The sequence below is a fragment of the Cydia pomonella genome, chromosome 12, assembly GCF_033807575.1.
Source record: "Cydia pomonella isolate Wapato2018A chromosome 12, ilCydPomo1, whole genome shotgun sequence".
NCBI classification, from domain to species: domain Eukaryota; kingdom Metazoa; phylum Arthropoda; class Insecta; order Lepidoptera; family Tortricidae; genus Cydia; species Cydia pomonella.
In genome coordinates, this window is record NC_084714.1 from 4,153,898 (window position 1) to 4,180,266 (window position 26,369).

At 38.7% G+C, this 26,369-nt stretch overlaps 2 protein-coding genes across 3 annotated transcripts in view; one reads left to right on the forward strand and one right to left on the reverse strand.

Moving 5' to 3' along the window:
- Positions 1-14,203, reverse strand: part of LOC133523339 (E3 ubiquitin-protein ligase znrf2) — a 261,718-nt gene extending 247,515 nt beyond the window's left edge. The window contains exon 1 of the mRNA XM_061858857.1: positions 13,531-14,203. Coding sequence (XP_061714841.1) covers positions 13,531-13,897 — 367 coding nt within the window. The 5' untranslated portion in view covers positions 13,898-14,203. The remainder of the gene's footprint in view (positions 1-13,530) is intronic.
- A 103-nt stretch (positions 14,204-14,306) lies between these two features.
- LOC133523338 (uncharacterized Golgi apparatus membrane protein-like protein CG5021) lies at positions 14,307-24,772 on the forward strand. 2 transcript variants are annotated; one of them, XM_061858856.1, is made up of 6 exons: positions 14,307-14,459; positions 17,799-17,863; positions 18,766-18,920; positions 20,663-20,742; positions 21,904-22,017; positions 23,739-24,772. In XM_061858856.1, exons 1-6 carry the CDS (start codon positions 14,445-14,447, stop codon positions 23,937-23,939), a joined length of 630 nt encoding a protein of 209 aa, XP_061714840.1. In that variant the 5' UTR covers positions 14,307-14,444; the 3' UTR covers positions 23,940-24,772. The 2 variants fall into 2 exon arrangements, with proteins under 2 accessions (XP_061714840.1, XP_061714839.1); XM_061858855.1 differs by having other exon boundaries at positions 14,308-14,459; positions 17,784-17,863.
- The last annotated feature ends 1,597 nt before the right edge of the window (positions 24,773-26,369 follow it).

Genomic DNA, 26,369 nt, shown 5'->3' on the forward strand with positions numbered 1-26,369 from the left:
AGGTATAGTGCACCAGAAAACCAACCCCTACACAGCAGAGCAGAATGGTCTCAGTGAGCGAAGCAACCGTACGATCGTGGAACGAGCAAGGTGTCTTTTGTTTGAAGCCGGCCTAGACAAGAAATTCTGGGCAGAAGCTGCTAATACTGCCGTATACATAAAGAACCGATCAGTAGCATCGGGGATAGATAAAACTCCTTACGAGATGTGGACAGGAAGAAAGCCTAATTTAGAAGGTTTGAGCATCTTTGGTAGCCCTGTCATGGTACACATCCCGAAAGAAAAAAGGACGAAATGGGACAAAAAGTCCAAGAAGCACATACTTGTAGGATTTCCTGAGAACATAAAAGGCTACAGAGTTTATGATCCAGTAAAGAATCAGATCACAACAAGTCGAGATGTAGTGATTCTAGAGAAGAAAAAGAATGAGGATACAGTCACAGTATGTATAGAAAACACAGATTCAGTGGGGGAGTTGACAGAGGAATCTGTGGTTAAATTAGAGCCAATTAACCAGCCTAACTCCAGTGACTCTGAATCAGAGTACCTCGAAGTGGATGATGGTGATCAACATGAAGAGGAAGGACAGCAGCAGTCTTCAGAAGGTGTACCTCATAGAATAGATGCTCTGTCACAATTGACATCTGAAAATCAGCAATTGTCTTCAGAAAATGCTTCACCAAGAAGAGTGGACATCACAGAAAGATTGACCAAGAAACCTGAACGATTGAGGAAGAAACCTGAACGTTATGGTTTTGCAAATACATGCACCAGCACCTATGTGGGAGAAGACGAGATGACATATGCAGACGCTATCAGTGGACCTGAGAAACAACAGTGGTTGCAGGCGATGGCAGATGAACTGCAGTCTTTTGAGGACAACGAGGTATGGGAAGTTGTCGATGCCCCAGATAATGCGAGTGTTGTGCAGTGTAAGTGGGTCTTAAAAAAGAAACGTGATTGTGACAATAGAGTGAGATATCGTGCGCGGCTAGTAGCTAAAGGTTTCACACAAAAGCTTGGTGTGGACTATCAAGAAACCTTTTCCCCTGTAATTAGGCACTCAACTTTGCGGTTACTGTTTGCTTTGAGTGTGCAGTTAGATATGGATATCACTCATTTAGATGTCACAACAGCCTTTCTTAATGGCCAGCTTAAAGAAAGCATTTTTATGCATTTGCCAGAAGGTTTTCCTGTCATTGATTCAAATAAAGTGTTAAAATTAAAAAAGGCTGTTTATGGCTTAAAGCAATCATCACTTGCTTGGTATAAAAGGTTGATGAAACTTTGTGTAACTTAGGATATACTAAGAGTAAACTTGAGCCTTGTGTATTTGTTAAAAATCATAACAATAATAAGAAAACTATTGTTGGTGTTTATGTTGATGATTTTTTGATATTTTCAAATCATAGTACAGAAAAAGATAATCTTGTAAAGGCACTGAGTCAAAAGTTTAAATTAAAAAATTTGGGTCAAGTAAAACAATACTTAGGCATGAGAATTAATATAAATAAAGATGAAAATTTCATTACTATAGATCAGGAGAATTATATAGAGATATTGTTGAAAAAATTTGATATGGAAGATTGCAACCCTGTTGAAACTCCTATAGAATGTAAATTGAATGTTGAAAAAACAAATCTTTGTGAAGAAAACCTGCCATATCAAAAACTTATAGGTAGCTTGATGTATTTATCAGTATTAACTCGGCCTGATATATCTTATGCTACTAGTTACTTGAGTCAATTTAATAATTCTTATTCTTATGTTCATTGGAACTATGCTAAAAGAATTTTAAGATATTTATTGAGAACAAAAGACTATTGTTTGAAATATTCCAAAGGAAAAGCAGAACTGGTAGGTTTTGTAGATGCAGATTGGGCGAGTGATACCATTGACAGACGGTCATATACAGGTTTTTGTTTTATGAAGTCTGGTTCTGCTATTTCTTGGGAGAGCAAAAAGCAAAGGACTGTTGCTTTGAGCTCATGTGAGAGTGAGTACATGGCTTTATCAGAAGCTTGCCGTGAAGCCATTTACTTGAAAAACCTTGAAGTGGAACTGATGGGTTTTAGCAATAAAATGGTTATATACAATGACAGTCAGAGCGCATTGAAGCTGGCAAATAATCATCAGTCACATAAGCGTTCTAAACATATTGATGTTAGATATAATTTCATTAGGGAAGTGATTGATAATGATATTGTTGAAACAAAATATTTGCCAACCGCTAACATGCCCGCTGACCTGTTAACAAAAGGTTTACCAGAGGTGAAACATTACAGGTTTATGAAAACACTTGGTGTGATTCAGAAATGATTTTATTACTTAATTTCTGTTATCACTAAATCATTTTTATATATTCACTTGAATAGTGTAATTACTTCATGTTTTATTTTATATGCCTGTAGAGACAAAATATTTTTTTTAATGAAAGATAGTTTCACTGGTTTATACCTGTCAAATATTAGTTTATTTCTTATTTTGATATAGTGGGGGTGTTGTTTATATATCAAAATAAGTTTAAAATATAGTTCCTAGCGCCATCTAGTACAGGCATGTAACAACATATGTCTATGGTAATATCTGTTCTTATGAAATAAAATCCCGTTACTTGTCAACCGTCATCCGTGTGTTTCATTACTTTCTTTAGAATTATTTTAGGCATAAGGTCTTATGTTCAGATCCGAGTTCGCGAAGTATTGTTACTAAAATTATAGGCAAAACGTCATATCTAATAAACACCTCTCTGTGTCAACTTAAGAGTCCTTATTCCTACAGACGAGCGTATTTTGTAAAATGCTTCCTTTTTCATTCAAGATTACGACGTAACTATTAGTATTTATTAAAAAACTGATAACGTACTTAAATAATCGTTTCCTAAACTAGGGGCTCCAACAGTTCAAATTTTCATTTTCTCTTTTAAACCTCTTTTTTAATGAGGTTTTTTGGGAGTCTTTTCCAAATTTTGCAGTGAGATGTGGCGTTTCGGTTCTCAATTTTGCTATAAACAAGAATCATTTGGTACATGAATGACTACAATTTGATTCAACATATCTCGTACGAGGGGCTGGAATGATTAACAATCGAAGATTCATTTGAAAAAACTGATAAAATACCTTCCGAGTTTTCTTCATTTTTTTGGCGAAAACAGGGTTTTATTATATTTTATTTCCGCAAATTGTACGCATATTTTGCTTTAAAAATAATATTATAGCAAACTGTAACTTTATGTTAATCTATAAAAAAAAAATCGTAACTATGGGACCTACATTGCCGTAAATTTATATTTTTTTAAAACAAGTATAAATCACGCAGCAGCGACGCCCCGCTCTCAGTCCGCGCGGAGCGCGCTTAGAGGACGGACCTGTGCTCGATTGTCAGGCATTCGTTGCGATCGTAATCAGCTACGGAGTTCCGAGAAGTGCTATATACTGCGATTAGAAAATCTTAATAAAAGTTCATTTTTTACAGTATGCCTAACAGACTCGCTTATTGATGGATTTTCAGTGTTACTTTTTTTTTAATACTAAGTCGGTGGCAAACAAGCATACGGCCCGCATATGTACGCCTGCAACTCCAGAGGAGTTACATGCGCGTTGCCGACCCTAACCCCTCCCGCCCCTCGTTGAGCTCTGGCAACCTTACTCACCGGCAGGAACACAACACTATGAGTAAGGTCTAGTGTTATTTGGCTGCGATTTTCTGAAAAACGCATTTTCACTTGAAATTACGTTAGGGTTTGCATTATTATTTTTGACCCGGATGAAGTCCAAGTTCTCATGATGGAGTCAGGAGTTGGTCACCAGAACTCCTAATCTACTAATTATAATCCCATCGTGTTTGGGCTCAAAAGATTTGCCCTGACGAACACCATCGATCTAGATGAGGTCCAGGGTCTCATGATGGAGTCAGGAGTTGGTCACTAGAACTCCTAATCTACTCATTATAATTCCATCGTGTTTGGGCTCAACAGAGTTGCCCTGATGAGCACCTTCAATCTAGATGAGGTCCAGGGTCTCATGATGGAGTCAGGAGCTGGTCACCAGAACTCCTAATCTACTCATCATAACTCCATCGTGTTTGGGTTCAATAGAGTTGCCCTGACGAGCACCATCAATCTAGATGAGGTCCAGGGTCTCATGATGGAGTCAGGAGCTGGTCACCAGAACTCCTAATCTACTCATCATAACTCCATCGTGTTTGGGCTCAATAGATTTGCCCTGATGAACACCATCGATCTAGATGAGGCCCAGGGTCTCATGATGGAGTCAGGAGTTGGTCACCAGAACTCCTAAACTACTCATCATAACCTCATCGTGTTCGGGCTCAATAGATTTGCCCTGACGAGCATCATCAATCTAGATAAAGTCCAGGGTCTCATGATGGAGTCAGGAGTTGGTCACTAGAACTCCTAATCTACTCATTATAATTCCAACGTGTTTGGGCTCAAAAGATTTGCCCTGATGAGCACCATCGATCTAGATGAGGTCCAGGGTCTCATGATGGAGTCCGGAGTTGGTCACCAGAACTCCTACTCTACTCATCATAACTCCATCGTGTTTGGGCTCAACAGAGTTGCCCTGACGAGCACCTTCAATCTAGATGAGGTCCAGGGTCTCATGATGGAGTCAGGAGCTGGTCACCAGAACTCCTAATCTACTCATCATAACTCCATCGTGTTTGGGTTCAATAGAGTTGCCCTGACGAGCACCATCAATCTAGATGAGGTCCAGGGTCTCATGATGGAGTCAGGAGCTGGTTACCAGAACTCCTAATCTACTCATCATAACTCCATCGTGTTTGGGCTCAATAGATTTGCCCTGATGAACACCATCGATCTAGATGAGGCCCAGGGTCTCATGATGGAGTCAGGAGTTGGTCACCAGAACTCCTAATCTACTCATCATAACCTCATCGTGTTCGGGCTCAATAGATTTGCCCTGACGAGCATCATCAATCTAGATAAAGTCCAGGGTCTCATGATGGAGTCAGGAGTTGGTCACTAGAACTCCTAATCTACTCATTATAATTCCAACGTGTTTGGGCTCAAAAGATTTGCCCTGATGAGCACCATCGATCTAGATGACGTCCAGGGTCTCATGATGGAGTCAGGAGTTGGTCACCAGAACTCCTACTCTACTCATCATAACTCCATCGTGTTTGGGCTCAATAGAGTTGCCCTGACGAGCACCTTCAATCTAGATGAGGTCCAGGGTCTCATGATGGAGTCAGGAGCTGGTCACCAGAACTCCTAATCTACTCATCATAACTCCATCGTGTTTGGGTTCAATAGAGTTGCCCTGACGAGCACCATCAATCTAGATGAGGTCCAGGGTCTCATGATGGAGTCAGGAGCTGGTTACCAGAACTCCTAATCTACTCATCATAACTCCATCGTGTTTGGGCTCAATAGATTTGCCCTGATGAACACCATCGATCTAGATGAGGCCCAGGGTCTCATGATGGAGTCAGGAGTTGGTCACCAGAACTCCTAATCTACTCATCATAACCTCATCGTGTTCGGGCTCAATAGATTTGCCCTGACGAGCATCATCAATCTAGATAAAGTCCAGGGTCTCATGATGGAGTCAGGAGTTGGTCACTAGAACTCCTAATCTACTCATTATAATTCCAACGTGTTTGGGCTCAAAAGATTTGCCCTGACGAGCACCATCGATCTAGATGAGGTCCAGGGTCTCATGATGGAGTCAGGAGTTGGTCACCAGAACTCCTAATCTACTCATCATAACTCCATCGTGTATGGGCTCAATAGAGTTGCCCTGACGAGCACCATCAATCTAGATCAGGTCCAGGGTCTCATGATGGACTCAGGAGTTGATCACCAGAACTCCTAGTCTATTCATCATAACTCCATAGTGTTTGGGCTCAAAAGATTTGCCCTGACGAGTACCATCGATCTAGATTAAGTCGAGGGTCTCATGATGGACTCAGTAGTTGGTCACCAGAACTCCTAATCTATTCATCATAATGGTAATTTGATGGTGCTTGTCGGAGTAAATCTATTGAGCCCAAACACGATGGAGTTATGATAAATAGATTACGAGTTCTGGTGACCAACTCCTGACTCCATCATGAGACCCTGGACTTCATCTAGATCGATGGTACTCGTCAGGGCAAATCTTTTGAGCCCAAACACGATGGAATTATAATGAGTAGATTAGGAGTTCTAGTGACCAACTCCTGACTCCATCATGAGACCCTGAACATCATCTAGATTGATGGTGCTCGTGAGGGCAAATCTATTGAGCCCAAACACGATGGAGTTATGATGAGTAGATTAGGAATTATGGTGACCAACTCCTGACTCCATCATGAGATCCTGGACTTCATCTAGATCGATGGTACTCGTCAGGGCAAATCTTTTGAGCCCAAACACGATGGAATTATAATGAGTAGATTAGGAGTTCTGGTGACCAACTCCTGACTCCATCATGAGACCCTGGACCTCATCTAGATCGATGGTGCTCGTCAGGGCAAATCTTTTGAGCCCAAACACGTTGGAATTATAATGAGTAGATTAGGAGTTCTAGTGACCAACTCCTGACTCCATCATGAGACCCTGGACTTTATCTAGATTGATGATGCTCGTCAGGGCAAATCTATTGAGCCCGAACACGATGAGGTTATGATGAGTAGATTAGGAGTTCTGGTGACCAACTCCTGACTCTATCATGAGACCCTGGGCCTCATCTAGATCGATGGTGTTCATCAGGGCAAATCTATTGAGCCCAAACACGATGGAGTTATGATGAGTAGAGTAGGAGTTCTAGTGACCAACTCCTGACTCCATCATGAGACCCTGAACATCATCTAGATTGATGGTGCTCGTGAGGGCAAATCTATTGAGCCCAAACACGATGGAGTTATGATGAGTAGATTAGGAATTATGGTGACCAACTCCTGACTCCATCATGAGACCCTGGACTTCATCTAGATCGATGGTACTCGTCAGGGCAAATCTTTTGAGCCCAAACACGATGAAATTATAATGAGTAGATTAGGAGTTCTGGTGACCAACTCCTGACTCCATCATGAGACCCTGGACTTCATCTAGATCGATGGTACTCGTCAGGGCAAATCTTTTGAGCCCAAACACGATGGAATTATAATGAGTAGATTAGGAGTTCTGGTGACCAACTCCTGACTCCATCATGAGACCCTGGACTTCATTTAGATCGATGGTACTCGTCAGGGCAAATCTATTGAGCTCGAATACGATGGAATTATAATGAGTAGATTAGGAGTTCTAGTGACCAACTCCTGACTCCATCATGAGACCCTGAACATCATCTAGATTGATGGTGCTCGTGAGGGCAAATCTATTGAGCCCAAACACGATGGAGTTATGATGAGTAGATTAGGAATTATGGTGACCAACTCCTGACTCCATCATGAGACCCTGGACTTCATCTAGATCGATGGTACTCGTCAGGGCAAATCTTTTGAGCCCAAACACGATGAAATTATAATGAGTAGATTAGGAGTTCTGGTGACCAACTCCTGACTCCATCATGAGACCCTGGACTTCATCTAGATCGATGGTACTCGTCAGGGCAAATCTTTTGAGCCCAAACACGATGGAATTATAATGAGTAGATTAGGAGTTCTGGTGACCAACTCCTGACTCCATCATGAGACCCTGGACTTCATTTAGATCGATGGTACTCGTCAGGGCAAATCTATTGAGCTCGAATACGATGGAATTATAATGAGTAGATTAGGAGTTCTAGTGACCTACTCCTGACTCCATCATGAGACCCTGGACTTCATCTAGATTGATGGTGCTCATCAGGGTAAATCTATTGAGCCCAAACTCGATGGAGTTATGATGAGTAGATTAGGAGTTCTGGGGAGTTCTGGTGACCAACTCCTGACTCCGTCATGAGACCCTGGACCTCATCTAGATCGATGGTGTTCGTCAGGGCAAATCTTTTGAGCCCAAGCACGATGGAATTATAATGAGTAGATTAGGAGTTCTGGTGACCAACTCCTGACTCCATCATAAGAACCTGGATGGACTTCATTCGGGTCAAAAATAATAATACAAACCCTAACGTGATTTCAAATAACACTGAAACTCTATAGCACTAATGTGCGCAAACGATTGGCATCTTGACTACGCAGCATGGGTGCGTAGCCACCATGCCAATCGATACGACAACGAAACACTATCTGTCTCTCTCTCGTACTAATATGCACAAACGATTGGCATCTTGGCTGGGCAGCATGGGTGCGTAGCCAACATGCCAAACGTTTACGATACGACAAGGAAACACTATCTGTCTCTCTATCGCACTAATATGCGCAATCGATTGGCTTCTTGGCTAGGTATCATGGGTGCGTAGCCAACATGCCAATCGTTTACGATACTACAACGAAACACTACTCTCTCTCTATCGCACTAATATACGCAAACGATTGGTATTTTGGCTAGGCACTAAGCAAGTGTGTGGCCAACATGCCAATCGTTTACGATACGACAACGAAACACTATCTGTCTCTCTATCGCACTAATATACTTTATTTATACCTGCAGTCATTTAGTAACTTCTTCATTTTCCATTGGTGTGAAAGAGACAGAATAAAGAGCAAGGGTTATAGTACACTCTGTAGTCTGTACACTTAGTAGTAGTGTACATAAAAAAAAAACTACTGTGCATATACAATAAAATAAAGAGTCCCCATATGATATCATATGACACTAAAATTAATGTTGCTTGAAATTATATTGAAAACTATCAAGATTATTCTAGTCTGCATTGAAACGCGCGTCGCGTTGCCGGCGCTCGCGTACCGAGCGCCAACGCCATCTATCGAGCGTTATTTCGTGAAATCGGAGAACGCTCCAAGGATTAAGGGCTCTTAACGCCAACCGCAAAATTGAAATAATTCAGAGGCAAAAGTATGGAAGACGGATGTGAAAACAATGCTTTATGCTTCACGATTATAAGGAAAATCATGAAATCCGACCATATGCACTTTCTGTATCACGGAGACTAAAAATGATAGAAATACGTATTAAAATATCATTTTTGTTGGATGTTCATATCCGACGTTATGGAAAGAGAATTATCGTAATTTCAGTCAGGAGTTATCCAGATACCTAGTTTTAAATACTGTTACTGTTACTACTGTCTATATTAAGCAACATTTGCATTTATGAAGTCATTGCGTGACGTGATACTTTCATAATTGATGTGCTGTAGTGTAGTATTTGAATTGATTAAATAATTGTAAATACTAATTTAAAATGACAAAATGGTATAAAATCATCCTTAGAGTTTCTTTACACTGGTCGGCCCAAGCCTAACTAAACCCGCTTACCCGCGCTCGCGCAACCATCAGAATGCGCCCAGCCCGGGAGCGACAGTGATGACAAAATTGCCAGCAGTCAATTACCGACCCGACGGGCGGCAGGATTTTGTTTTATTTTGTGTGGCATTGACTGTGCAACATATAGACCACCTGCATAGGAGGGTATCCATAATTGACAGGACAAAAAAAAATCGAAGAAACCTCCATGTATCAATATTCAAGTGACAGGAAGAACATTTTTGAATTTTAATGTTCGCGGTAGCCGTTGCGCCAAAACGTATGTGGAGAAATGTTGTAACTTCAACCGTTTTTCCAATAACAATGAAAAACTACAACACCCAAAGGGAAGAAATACATTTTTTTTACATACATAATATGTATGCTATAAGTGAATGCCGTTTCATTCTTTCTTCGGATTGGGACTGTACTTTGAGCTAAAGGCTCTACAAACCTTCCAACAAATGGCATACAATTTTAGTTGACTGTTGGCTAATTAGGAGGAACTAATACAATCGATCAATTAAATCCTAGCGAGAATGTATTGCAAATTGCATTTCCAATTTTATTTAATCCATTAGGCGGTGCGCCAGGCGCGGATACAAGGGGGGGGGGCATAGGGGCAATGCCCCCCCCCCCCCACCCTAAAACCCTGGCTCTCACATTACTAAATTGAGTAAATTTTATTTTTTACCAAAAATATATGATTTTCTCAAAATGGCCCCCCCCTAAGCCAAATCTTGTATCCGCGCCTGCGGTGCGCTCAGGCGAGGAAAACGCGCACGTCTACACTGGCCGGTTTATGCGTGAGGAAATTGCCTCGCGCGTATGCTCTCTCTGTGTGGACCCGCCTATTGAAATCGCGACTGTCGAAGACGTTTGGAAAGAGTATTAAAGCCGAATATTAAATCTGTTATATGATCTTCTCACCACAAAAATAAGTATTCACACGAACAAAAAAGGTTTCGTGGTTGCTTAAATTGTATTTTTTTTTAATGTTAGCATAGTCAGCAAACGAGCTGACGAGCCGCCTGATGGGAAGCGGTCATCGTCGCCCATGGACATAAGCAACACCAAATTTTGTCAATATTACCTTCCAAGCGCGTAGACTAGATTATGTACGAATATAAACAAAGACGATAGAACAAGACGTAGTAACATGTTCTCAAACGAGATAAGGTTATCATTATCAGTGCTATCTCAAACTAACTTGTTATGGGGATCAAAATATTATTCTACATATTTATAACTGAATACTAATTAAGGGTGGGCATTTAACTAGAACCTAAATAAATAATAAATAAATAAATATTATTACACAAATTGATTAAGTCCCACAGTAAGCTCAATAAGGCTTGAATAGAACCAGCTCTTTATGAAATTCAGTTAAATATGTATGGACCTAGTAATCATAAAACTAAATCAAATAAATCAGCTAGATTTTGAGCTACCTACACTACCGTCAAAAAGTTTAAGACCGAACACAATTTTTTGTTTCTTTTCAAGAACACGTTGATCGGCCCATTTGTTTTGCAAGAAGACAACAATCTCAAGCATTCGGTAAAGATCTGTAGAGGCCAGACACCCAATAAAGAACAGCAGGGTGTGTTAAAAAAAAATTCCACCACAATCACCAGACCTTAACCTGATCGGGCTTTCATAGGATGAACTCGCCCGTAGGGTCCGAAAACAATGTCCGACATCAGCAAAAAACTCTATGGGAGACACTGCAATATGAGTAGAAATCCATAAGCCAAGAAACGCTAGTAGACAAACTTGTAGAAAGAATGTCAAGATTACTCTGTAGTGGAAAAGCGTCAAGGATTATTCGATGAGAAACTGTGAAAAAAACTTTTTATTATTATATATATATGCCTTTTTAAAAAAAATCTGATTAATAAATTGATTAATGGTTTATTTTTCCGATCATAGGTATATACTGCAAAGTAGTAATTTCGTAAAAAAATCATTAAAATGTTGATTATTTGCATATTCTGTGTTAGGTCTTAAACTTTTTGATGGTAGTGTTTAATAATTATAACACATGATACAAACATAATACCTACATACATTGACTGTTAAAATTATGACTCTTCCCTTTGAAGTGAAGGTGTTTACTATTTATTTTTACTTAAATGCTTCAATATAAACTGCTGCTATTTATTCTTACTTAAATGCTTTAATATATATGACAGCTACTTACATCCTCCTCTAAATCTAATAATTAACAATTTTACCGAATTTTCAATTCCATTGTTATTTGTAAGAGTTGTGTCTAATTGTGTGATAAAATTTCCAAGAAATACCAAAAAATAATGAACATAAAGGCATGATAACATTTGACCTACCAATATCTTGAAACTGTATAGATTCTAAAAAATGCCCAACATTTATTTATGTTGTTTTGTACAGCAACATATACCATATATAACAAATGAATTAAAATTGAATGCTAAATAGACATCAGAAAAAAAGATTTTCCCACTTCCAATAAGATTCTTATTAGGCAATGACATCAACCTCACTAACATATGATTCATGGTCCATAACTAGACTCAGTACATTGGATGGATAAAAGTTATTGCAAGCATAAAACTTGTATTTGCTGCAGTACTTGTGTTTGATTGGCTCTTTTCATAACTTTAAGAAAATCTAACATGTGAAACTTTCGCTTTTGACAAAGGTTGAGGTTAACATAGTGGTCATAGTGACAGGTTAATCACAAACATATTTGATTGTTGTGCCAATTTTATGGAAATCTATTATGAAATGACCTTTAAACAATTAGGGCTGAATCTTAAACCCAACGTCTGTCTTGCATATCCTCTGAAGGCCCAGCCATAGAAATGAAAAATCCAAAATTTGCCACTGAAATTTGAACCTATAGTGCACGGAATACAGTAGATTTTATTTTGTTTGAAAATTGCACGAAACAAAAGAAATGCAACTCTGTCCTAATTTAATATGATTTAAATTTCATCGAACTGAATAAGTCCTATAGGTAGGACCTTGGGCCTTACGAGGATATTACAAAGTTCTAGTCAATCAATATCCAACAAAGTTCTTAACTTCCAAGCTTCTAACAGTTATTAATTCAAATACATTAGTAGAAATAGGGTTGACATTCATTTGGCTTTACCCAGACATTTTAGGCAAGGATTGGAAGTGTCCAGGTTTTAATGTCTGGGTAATCTCTACAGACAATTTTAAGAAATAAATATAGAAAAGAATGCAATTTGAAATAACACATGATCTCAAATTACTGGAATTTTAACTATTTGTTTGGTATCAGTAACTCAAGTAATGGCAGTCCTAGAAGCATGGATTATTTATTAACTGTAGGTATTACATATTGAGTAGCACAGGCATGTAAAGATACCATAAAGTATTAAGACATACCAGCTCATGGTGATGTTTATCTTTTGATTATCACGCAATTTACAGCACTATCAATCATAATTGCTTACACATACAGGATTGAACAAATCAATTTTAGACCAATAATATGTACAGCAATTTTAGGTCACAAATTTCTTATGATCATGAACATTCAATATTCAAACAAAAAAACTAGATAAACAAACTTAAATTATTACAGAAACAATATTATGGCCATGATCCTTAAAATGTAATTTAGAAAACATGTATGTATCCACTTAATAAAATGGAATACTGAGAAATCAAAACATACCTGTAATAAGTTCATATAATTTTTTGTCTTCAAGTAGAGAACAAAGAACAACACTGATTTGTGGTATTGCATTTTGGTCACATTTTTATTAAATTCAGGCCTGTTAACTTGATAGGTCAATTTACTAATTTACAAACTTGGAAGTTCTTTTACGTTTGATATCAAGTTTAAATTACATTGAGGGTAAATTGACAAAACAAAATGGAATTGACTTTAAAAGTCTTTGTTAAGTTATTTAAAATATTTTGATGCATGATAGATACATCAACAACTTTGATTCCTATATGGTGTAAAAGTAAAAGGAAATATAAATTGTCATGTTTTTGCTTAAAGTTTGTGTTATACTGTCTTGTCTAATGATATTAGGTTAGTATTATTAGAATTTTGTCATGGGAACCCATACGATTCGACGGTTCGTAACTAAGAATTAGGCTAATACCGTTCGAGAAATGGGCCCCTGGTGTTAGGTAATTTCACTGATCAAATAAGAAATGCTAACTCACCGTTTATGGACCAGATATGTGAAGGCAAGGAGTGAGCAGCGTAAACGCGGCCGAGCGCCAAAGCTGCACCAGGGCCCGGCCCGGCTTCCTCGTTGGAGCTGGAGTCTGTGTCAGGGCTCGCGGCCGCGGAGGCCTCATAGCTCGCCGAGCTCGGCGGGATCGCGATCGCCTCGTGCGACGCGTGCAGGTCCGGCACCGATGACAGCGACCTGGCCCGCTGGCGGTCGCTCGTCACTTGGATCCCAGGAATCGCCCGCAACAAACTAAACCCTGCACCCCCCGACACCACCTCGCTGCTCGAGCTCGTCGAGAATGTCCTCGCCCGCGGACTCTGCCCCCCGTTCGCCGTACTCGCCTTTGCACCCATTACTGCACTGAATGTTACGCAAAAAAAACACCTGTCACACGCACCGTGGATTAAACTACGAGCACGCGCGGACCGCTACGCCCGCGGCGGCGGAACGCATCTTACACAGCGCTCTAACTGCGGCCTTTTACGTGTAAAACGACGATAATCACGGGAAACGACGGGCCTCCGCAAAGTAAACAGCGATGCATGTGCGGTAGCTCGCTGCTTTCCTGCAAAATTTTGACAGGTCTGCCCGAACCACTACACACCACAGATCCGGAATGTGATTACTTTAAATCATTAATGCGTAGTTAGCAAATTATGTAAAGTCACTATGTTTTTCAAAAATGTGATTGTTTCTCGTACTAAAACAATCTAGCCAACCTTAGCGAATACAAGAATGTCAATCAGACGTTTTAGTATGGGTGAGTATTTATAATCTGTGGTATTTAGGGACATGTCACGTCAACTTTTCACGGAAAACGAAAATAATACACGATTTACAGTGTTTTCCCCGATTATTAATTGAAAATACAATAATTATCCGAACTGCTAAGATTCAGAGATGAACTCTGCAACCGTAAGTATTAGTAAATAGAAAAAATATTAATTTTAATGCCGTAACTTGCCTAAATTTTGCATTCGTTATTACTCATGATTGATTCATAATAAATATTTTCTTCGTTTAAAGCTTTAATATTAATAATATTTAGATATCTGATTTGATTTGCTCATTTATGACTAATTTGTGTTTTGAGTATTTATTTAACTAGCATTTGCGCAAGTTATTTTTCGCATTAGGTTTAGTATACCATACGTTTTGTTAAGCTTTTGATGAACTTGAAGTAACTAAGTAAACTAAAGTTAGAGTGAGCTAAGTTGGCAGCTGTTTTTATAGCACAGACTGTGCAAGTGCTTTTTAAACTTCATAATTTCAAAATACTTAACACTTTCACAGTCTGTACTATCTAAATCGCTGCCAATCTTATACCTTTAAACGAGCAATTCTTGTATATATATATATGTATATATATTTCTGTGATCTCGGAAACGGCTCTAACGATTTCGCAATTTGGTATATGTGGGTTTTTGGGGGTATACAATCTATCTAGATTAGTCTTATGTTTGGGAAAACGCGTGTTTTCGAGTTTTCATGCGTTTTTCTTTCGACGCAGAATATGGTCGCTAATTTCGTATAGCCGGCCACTGTCCGTCTGGTCCAGCGGGTTAAGACGCGGACTGCTAAACGAGTGTTACGGGTTCGAATCTCGCCCGGTGACTAACTTTTGTTTTTTTTTATATGTTCAAGTTTATATATAATTTTTTTAATTTTTATTGTTTTAGACAAGTTTAATTTAGTAAAAAAATTTAGTTAAGATTATCACCTATAGACCACCATATTACAATAAATAGTTATAACCGAGCAAAGCTCGGTCGCCCAGGTACTATATATATATATATATATATATTATTATTATGAGCATGAAAGTGATGTAAAGTTGAAAATTACAAATATGTATAAAACAAATGAATAATACAACAAACTACCAGAACAGAATTAACTGCCATATCAATCAAACTTGCATGCCCTTAGAAAATAAATATATTCTGTCTAAGGATGGCATTTCACTAGAGATGTGCCGACTAGTCGCCGACTAGTCGGGAAAGCCGACTATCCGGCCACATTTATAGTCGGCGACTAGTCGGCGACTAGTCGGCAAAATGAGCCGAATAGTCGGCTGCCTAGATCTTCCAAAAAAATAAGGAAATAAAATAAAAAAACCACCATACTCGAAGTGTTTGCCGATTTACCCAGTCCACCTCGCGAAATAAGTACTTGGCATTGATTACACTTCACTTTACTTGAATCATCTTCAACATCGTCAAAAAATGTCCACACGCGTGATTTTCTTTTAGTCATAATGTTTATAAAGATCACTACTTGTTTATTTAAACTTTTAAACAACAATTACGATTCGTTATGTATGTTTTTCTAATAATAACACACCGGAGCAACAAGTGAATCGGAAAGGTAAACAAAACTAGTCAAAACATGAAAACGCAACCACGTGCGGCAGCGAATCAGGCGACCCGAACGTTTCCGATTACGCCCGAACTTAGGCGAAGACCATAGTCGGCTACGCCGACTAGTCGGCCGACTAGTCGGCCACCTGACTGCCGACTAGTCGGCTAGTCGGCTAGTCGGCTAAAACCGTAGTCGGCACATCTCTACATTTCACCTATCCACTTTCTTGGTCCAATGTGTATTTGCTTCTCACATTTTGCTTAATGAGAGAGTGAGATGCAATGCACATTGGACTAAGAAATTAGACGGGTGGAATGCCACCTGGTGGAGCTAAATTTATACAGACTTGAACAGAACAAAGCATTCATGTTTTTGTAGAAATTTGACAGTAATGATATCATTGCCACACTTCATCATTGCAATTGCCATGCAGAGTAAGCTTGGCCCGTCTCTAACTATTTCAGACTGTATCATGATTGCAACCATCTAAACTAATATTACAAGTAAAACTAAGACCATCCTCATGTTTGATTACCTTTATAATTACTACAACATGCCATATTTGTTCATTAGTAACAACTAGATAAAGCTTTTTCCAGCTCCTCAACCATTTACTGGTATAGAGTAAAACATTGTAAACATTAACTGTCATTTACTCATTTTAATTAATTTGATTTTGCATTAGGAAATACAGGGTGACCTTAGCCATTGGACAAACCCTGATATTCCACGTAGGGTTACTTCTCAGGAATGCTCTGACGTTAATATTTTTTAATTAGAACAAAAGTTAAAAAATAATTTTTCAAACAAAAGTTATTTGCAATAATCTACAACAAAAAGAAACACACTGTATTAATCTTTGGCAGTGTTTTTGACAATTTGTTCGAAATATTTGATAATAATTACATTTTTCAAAAGCAGACATTTTTATTAGTGTCATAAATAAAAAAGACCAAAAACGTTGAAGAAGGTTCCATACTATTTTTTGAAGATATTACCTTAGGAGCTACTAACACATATAGGCTGCTCCAAAGTAAAAAATGGTAATTTGTTAATTTCTTCAAAACCACTACACGGGTTGTTATGATACTTTGTACACTGGTTCTAAATACCCTAATGCATATGTACATTTCGGCTTTGTCCAATGGCAAGGGACACACTGTATATCAATTGGGTAGACAAATCCATTCAAAAACTCAGCGCTTTAAGTTGTGTTTCTAAATGCTATGATTTCTGATTTCTGCTCATATTTCTGTGTATTTGTATTATCCATTTCAAGGCATTTTTCAGGTCTGGTCTCATAGCACCATTTGATCAGTGAGATTGACATACATATTGTTGTTGTGCTTGTAAATTCCACTATGTGATCTGTCAAATTTTAACCTGCAAGAAAACCTTATGTACAGTTTACAAGCACAGTGACAATATTCATCTTGCAGGGTATAGATGAGACTATGGAAGGTAGAGTTAAGGAACGCAATCTCCATAGGCAGAACTTATGCAAAAGTGTCCAGTGGTCAGCTATAAATAATAGTTCCAAATCTCTCCAGAGTAGCTAAGAACCTAGGCGTTATTGAGGGAGTGAAGTGCGCTGTTTATGATTTAAATTTTTTTTCAAGTATTCTAGGTATTGTAGCGCCACCTATTTAAGGTTTTTTGATGACATTCCTATCTTCACCTTCCGTAGATGAGACATTGAAAGTACACCCCTTGTGCTTAGTTATATCTTGAACTATCCTTTTTTTTTATAAGAAAGTATGTATTGTTTTTTTTACTAAGTGCTAATAAGGTTGTCTACCTGCCATCATGTAACAAAGTTTGTATGCTCGCATTAGCTTTGCACGGCTTGGCCTGTAGTTGTCGCTACTTACATTACAGCCAGGTGTGCCGCAGGTGCCGCTGCTGGATGACGACACCCTCGCGTTCGGGGAAGAGGACAATGCGGGGAAGAAATTTATGTAAGTTATGTTTTATATAGATTTCTGATACACTTCAGAGACCTATTAAATTTATTATTTATTTATTGTATGAAATAACAGTCATTATATAATTATAAGTTAAACACTTAACACTCTTCCTTCTTCAAATCCTTATTTACCCTTTCTGAAAAGTAATTGCGTTTATTAATACGCGAATTACGCAGAGGTATACACCGGGTGTCCGGTAGTTAATTAACAATCTTCTAACCACCAACAGGCACCTTAGGTTGATACAGAAAATCAATCACTCAATCATTTATTATTTCGTCATCATAGGTGTAAAATACATTTAGTACAGGTGATAGGGTGTTTAACAGAAATAAATAAATAATAAATAAATATTTTTACAAACAAATAAAAAAAAATTGGCACTTTCTTTCACTTTAATGCCCGACTACAGGTGGTAAATAAAAAAATTATGGAGAACAGAGAAACCTTTCATAAAAAAAAAGCATAGTTTAGAACTTAAATTGAAAAAAACAAAAAATAGTACGAAAATTTCGCGGTTTTTTGAGTGGTGCACAGTTAGCACAGGTCTAAAGGGACTTTCCTGAAACTTAAATTTAGCATAGGAACCATTTCATATTTAGGATTCCATTAAGCAATGGCCTGTAACATGGACCTTATCATTTTGACTACCGAAAATTGACATCTTAAATTGACATCACTCTGTGAAGTTGATGAAGAGTCAAAAGTTAATTATAAACCTACGTGTATAACGCCGGTCCTCAAGAGGATATAACTTTTTGGACCTTATCAATTCTAAACGTGCATATCCTCGACGAAGGACAGAGCCTTTTACGCTTCTGCTGAGCGAAAGTAAACTTACGAGAGAGAAACACCTTTCTTGCGTGGACTTACTATGTCTCTCTGCATTCCAGCCACCCATACATTGTGTTCTTCCACCTGGTGTTCCGCTGCTCCGCCATCGTGGTGTACATCCTCTGCGGATGGTTCTCCGATTCCTTCATAGCGTCCTTCGTGCTGGTTATCCTGCTGCTGTCCGCTGACTTCTGGAGCGTCAAGAATATTACTGGTAATCTCTTGTTAAATATAGTTGGAGACCCCGGAATATTATATACGATAATGAGACCAATAAAATTTACAGTTACTTTGCTATACTATAATGCTTACTGGATCCAGGCGTCTGGCATCAAGCATCGAGGATAGTATAGCAACCTAATTGCCGTTTCGTTCTTCTCAGTAACATGTACCATTTTCCAGGGCTACCTCTTTATAGTCCAATAGAAGGAACGAAGACAAAACATTTATGAGTCCATAGGTGACACTGGAGTGTCTAATGTATTATTCAATTCAATAATTCAATAATTTTAATTCAGAAAATAAATTCCATACATTAAAATACATTATAAATTAAGATAAAAATTAAAATTATAATTAAATATGTTAGTAACAATGGGTAAATTCTTAAGAACTATGTTAGTAATAAATTGGCCTAAACAAAAAAAAAAATATTATTTCCCCGCTGTGGTATGGAGCTGCATCCATCGCCTAAGTATCGGGGAGTCCCACCTCTCGGCCAGCGTTTGTAGGATGGTGTTCGTGGAGCCGCGCACACGTTTCATCATCGAGGCGGCCCGCTTCCTGATAACGGCATAAAAGCCATCAATTTGCCGCTCCGCAAACATCACGGAGGCGCTGCAGTGTCGCGGCAGCCCGAACAGCACCCTACACGCATCATTATACTGGACGCGCAAGGCACTGTATGTACGCTGCGTATGTCTGACCCATAGGCTACACGTGTAAAAGGATTGGCAGTACGCCCTGAAAAGGGTTACTTTGACTGCATCAGTACAACGCGCGAACCGCCGGGCCAGCATATTACAACGTACAGCCAGCGCCCTACGTTCCCTCTCTATATCAAGGTTGTCACTTAGGTCATCGGTGACCCAGTGCCCTAAATATTTAAATTGCTGTACCTGCTTTAACGGTGCTCCACACAACCTGACAGGTGGTACATCATGATATGTTTTAGTGCCGGCCTTGAAAACCATGAATTCGCTCTTTACTGTGTTATATTTAAGTCCATAGGTCTCCGCGTATGACTCACAGATGTGCAACATTTTCTGCAACGCACTAATCGAAGGGCTGAGCAACACCATATCATCGGCATAACTGATGTTATTTATGCAAACTCCATCCACTGAGCATCCTAGGTTGGTGTTGCTCAGCTCCTCGATGAGTCGGTTCATGTACAGGTTGAACAGTCGGGGCGAGCTTAACCCACCCTGCCGCACCCCGCACTCCAACCCATACACATTATGCTCACGCGTACTCCCTTATCTCATACGGAGTATTCATTTGGGAAGATGTAGCATACAATATCACTGGCAACATCTTGATTCACTCACTAAAATTATGGAGACACAACATTATTAGGATAAAATATTGAATTGAGACACGCAGATAGGCAATTAGGGTGTAAACATTACAAAAGCGGCCTTTTGTGTAAAAAATTATATATAGCTGTAGTGTTCCTTAGTAAGGCAGCCTATTATGCTTACTTCCTCTTCCTTACGTGTTACGAAACATCAATATGGGGACAAATGCGAAAGTAACTCTGTCTATCTGTTCTTTTCATGCTTTAACCTCTGAACCAATTTAGATGAAATTTCGTATGGAGATAGTTCATGTCCCGGGAAGGGGCATGGGATAGTTTTTGATCAATTATCATCATCATCATCAATCAGACGAAGTCGCGGACAGAATCTATTTGTTATAAATTGAAAGTAATAGAAATTCTATGTTACATTCCAGGCCGTCTTCTCGTGGGTCTGAGATGGTGGAACTATGTTGATGACGATGGAAAATCGCACTGGGTCTTCGAATCCAAGCAGGTATTATTATTGTTTCATTATGTTTTACATTACCATTAAATATTCGTTTCTATTTGACAAGCAAGAGCGTCGCCAGCTGATGGGCTAGAGCGGGGGGAGGGGGGCAAATCGATATCAAATCAAATCAAAAACAATTTATTTCGAACAGTGTCCATATCGTGTTAGTAACATACAAATACTTAAATCTAGGGTTAATATGACATTAATACAAATTCCTACATGTTGGGGCATGTAGCTGCACCCAGTGCTTCAGCCACGGTGAGTCCCACCGGTCGGCCAACGTGCACAGGATGGTATTCGAGCTGGCGCGCCACCGTCAACAGCGAGCTACACCGCTTCCTGATGATCGCTTCCTGTGGAAGCCATCGATCCGTCCCTCCACGAACATACCCGAGGCGCACAGTGTCGCGGCAGCCCGAACACCACCCTGTACGCGTTGTTGTACTGCACCCGCACAACGCTGTATGCCCGCTGCGTATAGCTGATCCATAGGCTGCACGTGTAGAAGGACTGGTAATATGCTTTAAAAAGCGTAGCCTTCACCTTTTCGGTACATCGTGCAAACCTACGAGCCAACATATTGCAGCGCACAGCCAGCGCTCTGCGTTCCCTCTCAATGTCCATGTTGTCACATATGTCATCAGTGACCCAGTGACCCAAATACTTAAAATGCTGAACTTGTGCTAAAGGAGTTCCACAAAGAGTCACAGGGGGCACGCTGTAGGTTTTATTACCTGCTTTAAACAGCATAAACTCGCTTTTGTTAGCATTGTATTTGAGCCCATGGGCCTTCGCCCAAATATGGCCGGGGGTGGGAGGGGTGTACATTACGTAACAAATTTCATTCTCTATCCCTTCGGCGACACCCTTGTTGGCAAGTATGTGTAAATCTGACTTTTTTGATCGTGATGCAGTGCTGCAGCTGCAGAGGTGATCCCCGTGCATACAGTCAGTCATATTTTACAAATCTACAAATGTATGTGTCGCTCGCTTGGCGCCCCTGAGGAAAACGGAACACATTCGTTATTTGACAGATGACATAATTTCTTTTTATACCCCCACCACGCACTTGGCGTATCCAGAAATTCAGAATTGAACCCTACTTCAAAGAATCTGCCAGTTTTTTTGCTTTTAATGATTGTATTTTTTTTTGTCTTCTAGAACCGTGTGAACCGCAATGAGAGCAGACTATTCTGGTTGGGACTGATCCTGTGCCCTCTCGTGTGGAGCGGCTTCTTCCTCATGTGTCTCTTCACGCTTAAATTCAAATGGATGGTAACGTTTCAACGCCATGCCATAGAGAAATAAGAAGTAATAGAGTGCTCACTCCATACATCAGTTTTGGTACCAAAATGGTTATTATATAACTAGAGTAACCGGAACTCTATTTTCAACTTCACGCTTACTCTGGTTATAATATTAGCGGAAAATAGTTGAGCATTAGACTTTTTGTTTGCCGCGATATCTATTGTCGAGTAGCAGTACTGAGAGTTCCGCTACTCGATGCTAGATGTCGACTGCGAAAATAATAAGCATTTTGGTACCAAAAGTGATGTATGGAGTGAGCACTATTACTTCTTATTTCTCTATGGCCATGCTAACTATAGAGTTAGCGGTAGAAATATTAACTACTCCTAACCACCTCGAAATGGCATATAATATTAAGGATCCTACATTTCTTGTGGGCCTGTAGGGTCAGTCTTATCTCATTTGTGATATTATAATTTAAAATAAGAACAGGACCAAACTACTTGGTCCTTGGTTCTATAAAAAAAAAAAAAAACGACCACATAGCTAAAGAACCTACGTCACATTTGCCACTGAAAGGTGTAAATATATTTATTTAAAAAAAATACAAAGATAAGATTTTTAAAATACGGTTATTATATAGAATTGAATTTAGAGTGTATGAGGAAGTGTAATGACCCTAAGCCCGGTGAATTTCGTCCACTGACCCGCCTGTACCTATTTCTAACGCATGCGCATAATTATATTGCTGTCCCGCTCTTGGCGGCGGTCAATGCTACTGTGCGAGCGGGACAGCAATATAATTATACGCGTGTCGTGTACGAAGTTCTTCGTGAGCGTCCATACTCTAGATACTAATTCACACCCACATACACCGTGTTTTTATTGAATTCCGTTAACTTCGGGGTAGCGGTAAGTAAGTTTAAAGAAACTAAATGGTACAGTTTCTTTTAAAAAATATAATAATAATAAATAATAATAATAATTCAGCCTATATACGTCCCACTGCTGGGCACAGGCCTCCTCTCATGTGCAAGAGGGCTCGGGCTATAGTCCCCACGCTAGCCCAATGCGGATTGGGGACTTCACATACACCTTTGAATTTCTTCGCAGATGTGTGCAGGTTTCCTCACGATGTTTTCCTTCACCGAAAAGCTAGTGGTAAATATCAAATGACATTTCGTACATAAGTTCCGAAAAACTCATTGGTACGAGCCAGGATTTGAACCCACGACCTCCGGATTGAAAGTCGGACGTCATATCCACTCGGCTACCACCGCTTAAAAAATATATATTTTTAAATTATTTTTATAAAAAGTAACTAAATGTTTCATTTGCGTTGTTTCCACACGGACATTACATTCAACTCAACCAAAGAATTGAAAACTGTGACATATCAATGTCATTTCTAACATCGATCGTTCGAGATAGTACTTACGTTTAGTCGCAAATGTATTAACTCATACTAAACACTAATCAATATGTAAACAGGCCCTATAGCAAGTGTACACGCTCGTAAGGGCCTTATCAGATAAAGAATAATTATTGATTATCTCCGAAATGGAGTTAATTAGAATACCGGTGAGTTTGAGAAACTTACTTAATTTAAGCTCAAGGATGCACTCTTGGAATTAACGGAAAAAAAGAAAACACGGTGTATAAGACATTGAAATTTATTTCTACTATTTCGTGAAACCTAAATCATGAAAGATTAATCATTTTCACCATTGTGTGTTTTTTGCCCACAGCTCCTCGTACTAATCGCCCTGACCCTCAGCGGGGCGAATCTGTACGGCTACATCAAATGCAAGTTCGGGGCCAAAGAGAACCTACAGTCAGCCACAACCGACTTCGTGAGGAAACAGATACTTCAAAACGCAACGTCGTTCATGTTCTCGCAACCTTCTCCGCCGAATGCGGCTGGTGGAAATGGTACTGGCGTAGTTTAAGCAGTTTTAGATTCTAACTGAATGAATATAGGGGTGATTTTTTCCATAAATGTGTTAAGAAAGTGATACAACAAAACGAGATTTGTTTATGTTCTCACAACCTTCTCCGCCTGTTGAAGTAGGAAATAGTACTTGCGTAAAGCCATTTTGGACTCTGATTTAAGGGATATAAGGTTGATTTCTGCCTTAAACGTGTAAAGAAAAAGATGATACAGACGCAACGGGTAGGAATAGTACTGCCGTAGTTTAACTATAATTTAAAGGGGCAGGGGTTATTTTGCTATAAATATGTAGTCTGATGTTCTTGTCAGTAAAAACGAAAGATACTTTGATTGAGTAAGATGTATAGGGACCGTGCGCGTTGGAGGGTCTGCCATCTTATGGCCTGAATCGGAACCATAAACATGCATATGATGTACACGTGACGTGTTTTCTTGTGCATAGTAGGTTCTGCCATCTTGTGGGCTACATCGGAACAAAAAACATCACATTTACGCCTCGCGCCAAAAATCTGACGGCTCCTGTGCTGCCTCCTACAGTTCATGCACGTTCCCTATATAATTTAAGACAATTTCATACTTCGAATTTGCGGTAACTCTAAAATTGACGTTTGACAATTCAGTGACCGCAATACATATAGCGCAGTACAGCGCCATCTGTTTTGGATGTGAAACAAAGGGGCACGTTTTTTACTTAGACTTTACCTCTCTATTACAATCAATTAATTCTGTTTGATAAAAACTGAAACATGTTCTATTGGTCTTTAACACATTTTTGGCTCGAAACCATCTTTACCATTATGTTTTCTGTGTAAATAAAGTTCCTTGATCTTTCTAAGTATTTTATTTATTTAATTTTTTTTTTTTTTTTTTAATTAATTTCTCTTTATCAGGCCAATTTGCCCATAGATTGTTAGTTATATACAGACTTACAATACTAGTGTTAGTACATCTTAACCTATGTCTCACGGCTTCATTTGGGGTCTTGGTACACAGGACGATGAGCTGACGCCCAGTGACAAAAAAATGGACAGTCCCATCTCTCCGCTATATCTACCAGCAAGCTGTTGGTATTAATTTAAGTAAAGATATTATTAATGAAATAACTTGATGAAATATTTATTAAAAAATGTTCTCATATTTGCACACAGATTCATATTTATTGTTTAATCATAATCATATTTCAATTGTGATTTGTTCCTTGTTTCATTCCATTGCGTATGATTGTATTTTCATTCCAATTTGATGAATAAATTCAAGAAATTAAGAAATATTACTATAAACTAATAATTATTATTTAAAATTATGGCTGTTTATTTTATTTTGGAACCTTTAAAAGCTAACTTTATTTCGGTACACGGCAGGAAGAGGTTGATTACTCGAGATATAAAATTGAAAAAAATTGAACTTAAAGTAGAATCGCATTAGGTTCAAATTTCTTCAACTATATATCTCAAGTTAACCTTCATAATGTGTCTGGAGGTAAAAAATCGTTCGTTCAAACCTCAGTTGTATGTGTGTCGGCTGTGTAGGTGTGGGTGTGTTGTGTGTGGTCTCAGAGTTGTATTCCACCTATCCAATTTCTTTGTTCAATGTGCATTGCGTCTCACTCTCTCAGTAAGCAAAATGTGAGACAAAAAATAACACATTGGATCAAGATATTGGCCAGGCGGAATACCAACCTTAGTGCAGAAAAAAACGTTCTCGAAAAAATGCAACAAGATGTTAATTGTAAACTTTTGGTTTACTTACATATTTCGTCCTGTGGAAACGTACATAGAGTATTTCATAGAGAAAGAAATAAGTAAATATATAAAAATACATAGCTTTTCTTAGGTGTGGTTAAATTATTATTTTTATATATATATTTTTTTACACAAAGCTCGCTTAAAGATTATTATAAATGTACTTTTATAATAATAATGACCCACATGTATATCCCTTGGTTTTAGATCTTTTTTTAACGTGGCTCTGCGCTTTTGGCTTCGGCCCCACGCACGCCTCCCAAAAGTTCGGGAGCCCATGGTAGTTAAATATAAGAATACCTAGGGAGAATATCAGAATGAAAATTGTAATACAACAAATCCATTTAAGTAAAACCAAATTTCAATTGCTTATCGTAAACAAATGAAAAAAAAACGTACTTGGAAAGTAAAATGTTCTAGTGCAGAAAAGTATCACTTTCTGCACAGTTTTTAGAACATTAATGACCGTCTAACCTCTTTCAGAGCATGAGAAATGAAATAGTTATTTATTTTAAAAGGGGGAGTGAAACACAAAATTTTTCACCACATCAACGCGAAGAAACTATTAACTATGAAATACCAAAATATTCAAATTAAATCAAATCCAAATGAATGTAATAATAAAATTATCATTCAAAATCATCATTTAAAAGTCATTTCTACTAGCTAACATAAGGAAACAACTC

Bases quoted from the DNA above. Each gene is read 5' to 3' on its own strand.
- LOC133523338 (XM_061858855.1), top strand. The intron at 18,921-20,662 runs GTAATCTCTTGT...GTTACATTCCAG, and splicing joins GAGCGTCAAGAATATTACTG to GCCGTCTTCTCGTGGGTCTG. The intron at 22,018-23,738 runs GTAACGTTTCAA...TTTTGCCCACAG, and splicing joins CGCTTAAATTCAAATGGATG to CTCCTCGTACTAATCGCCCT.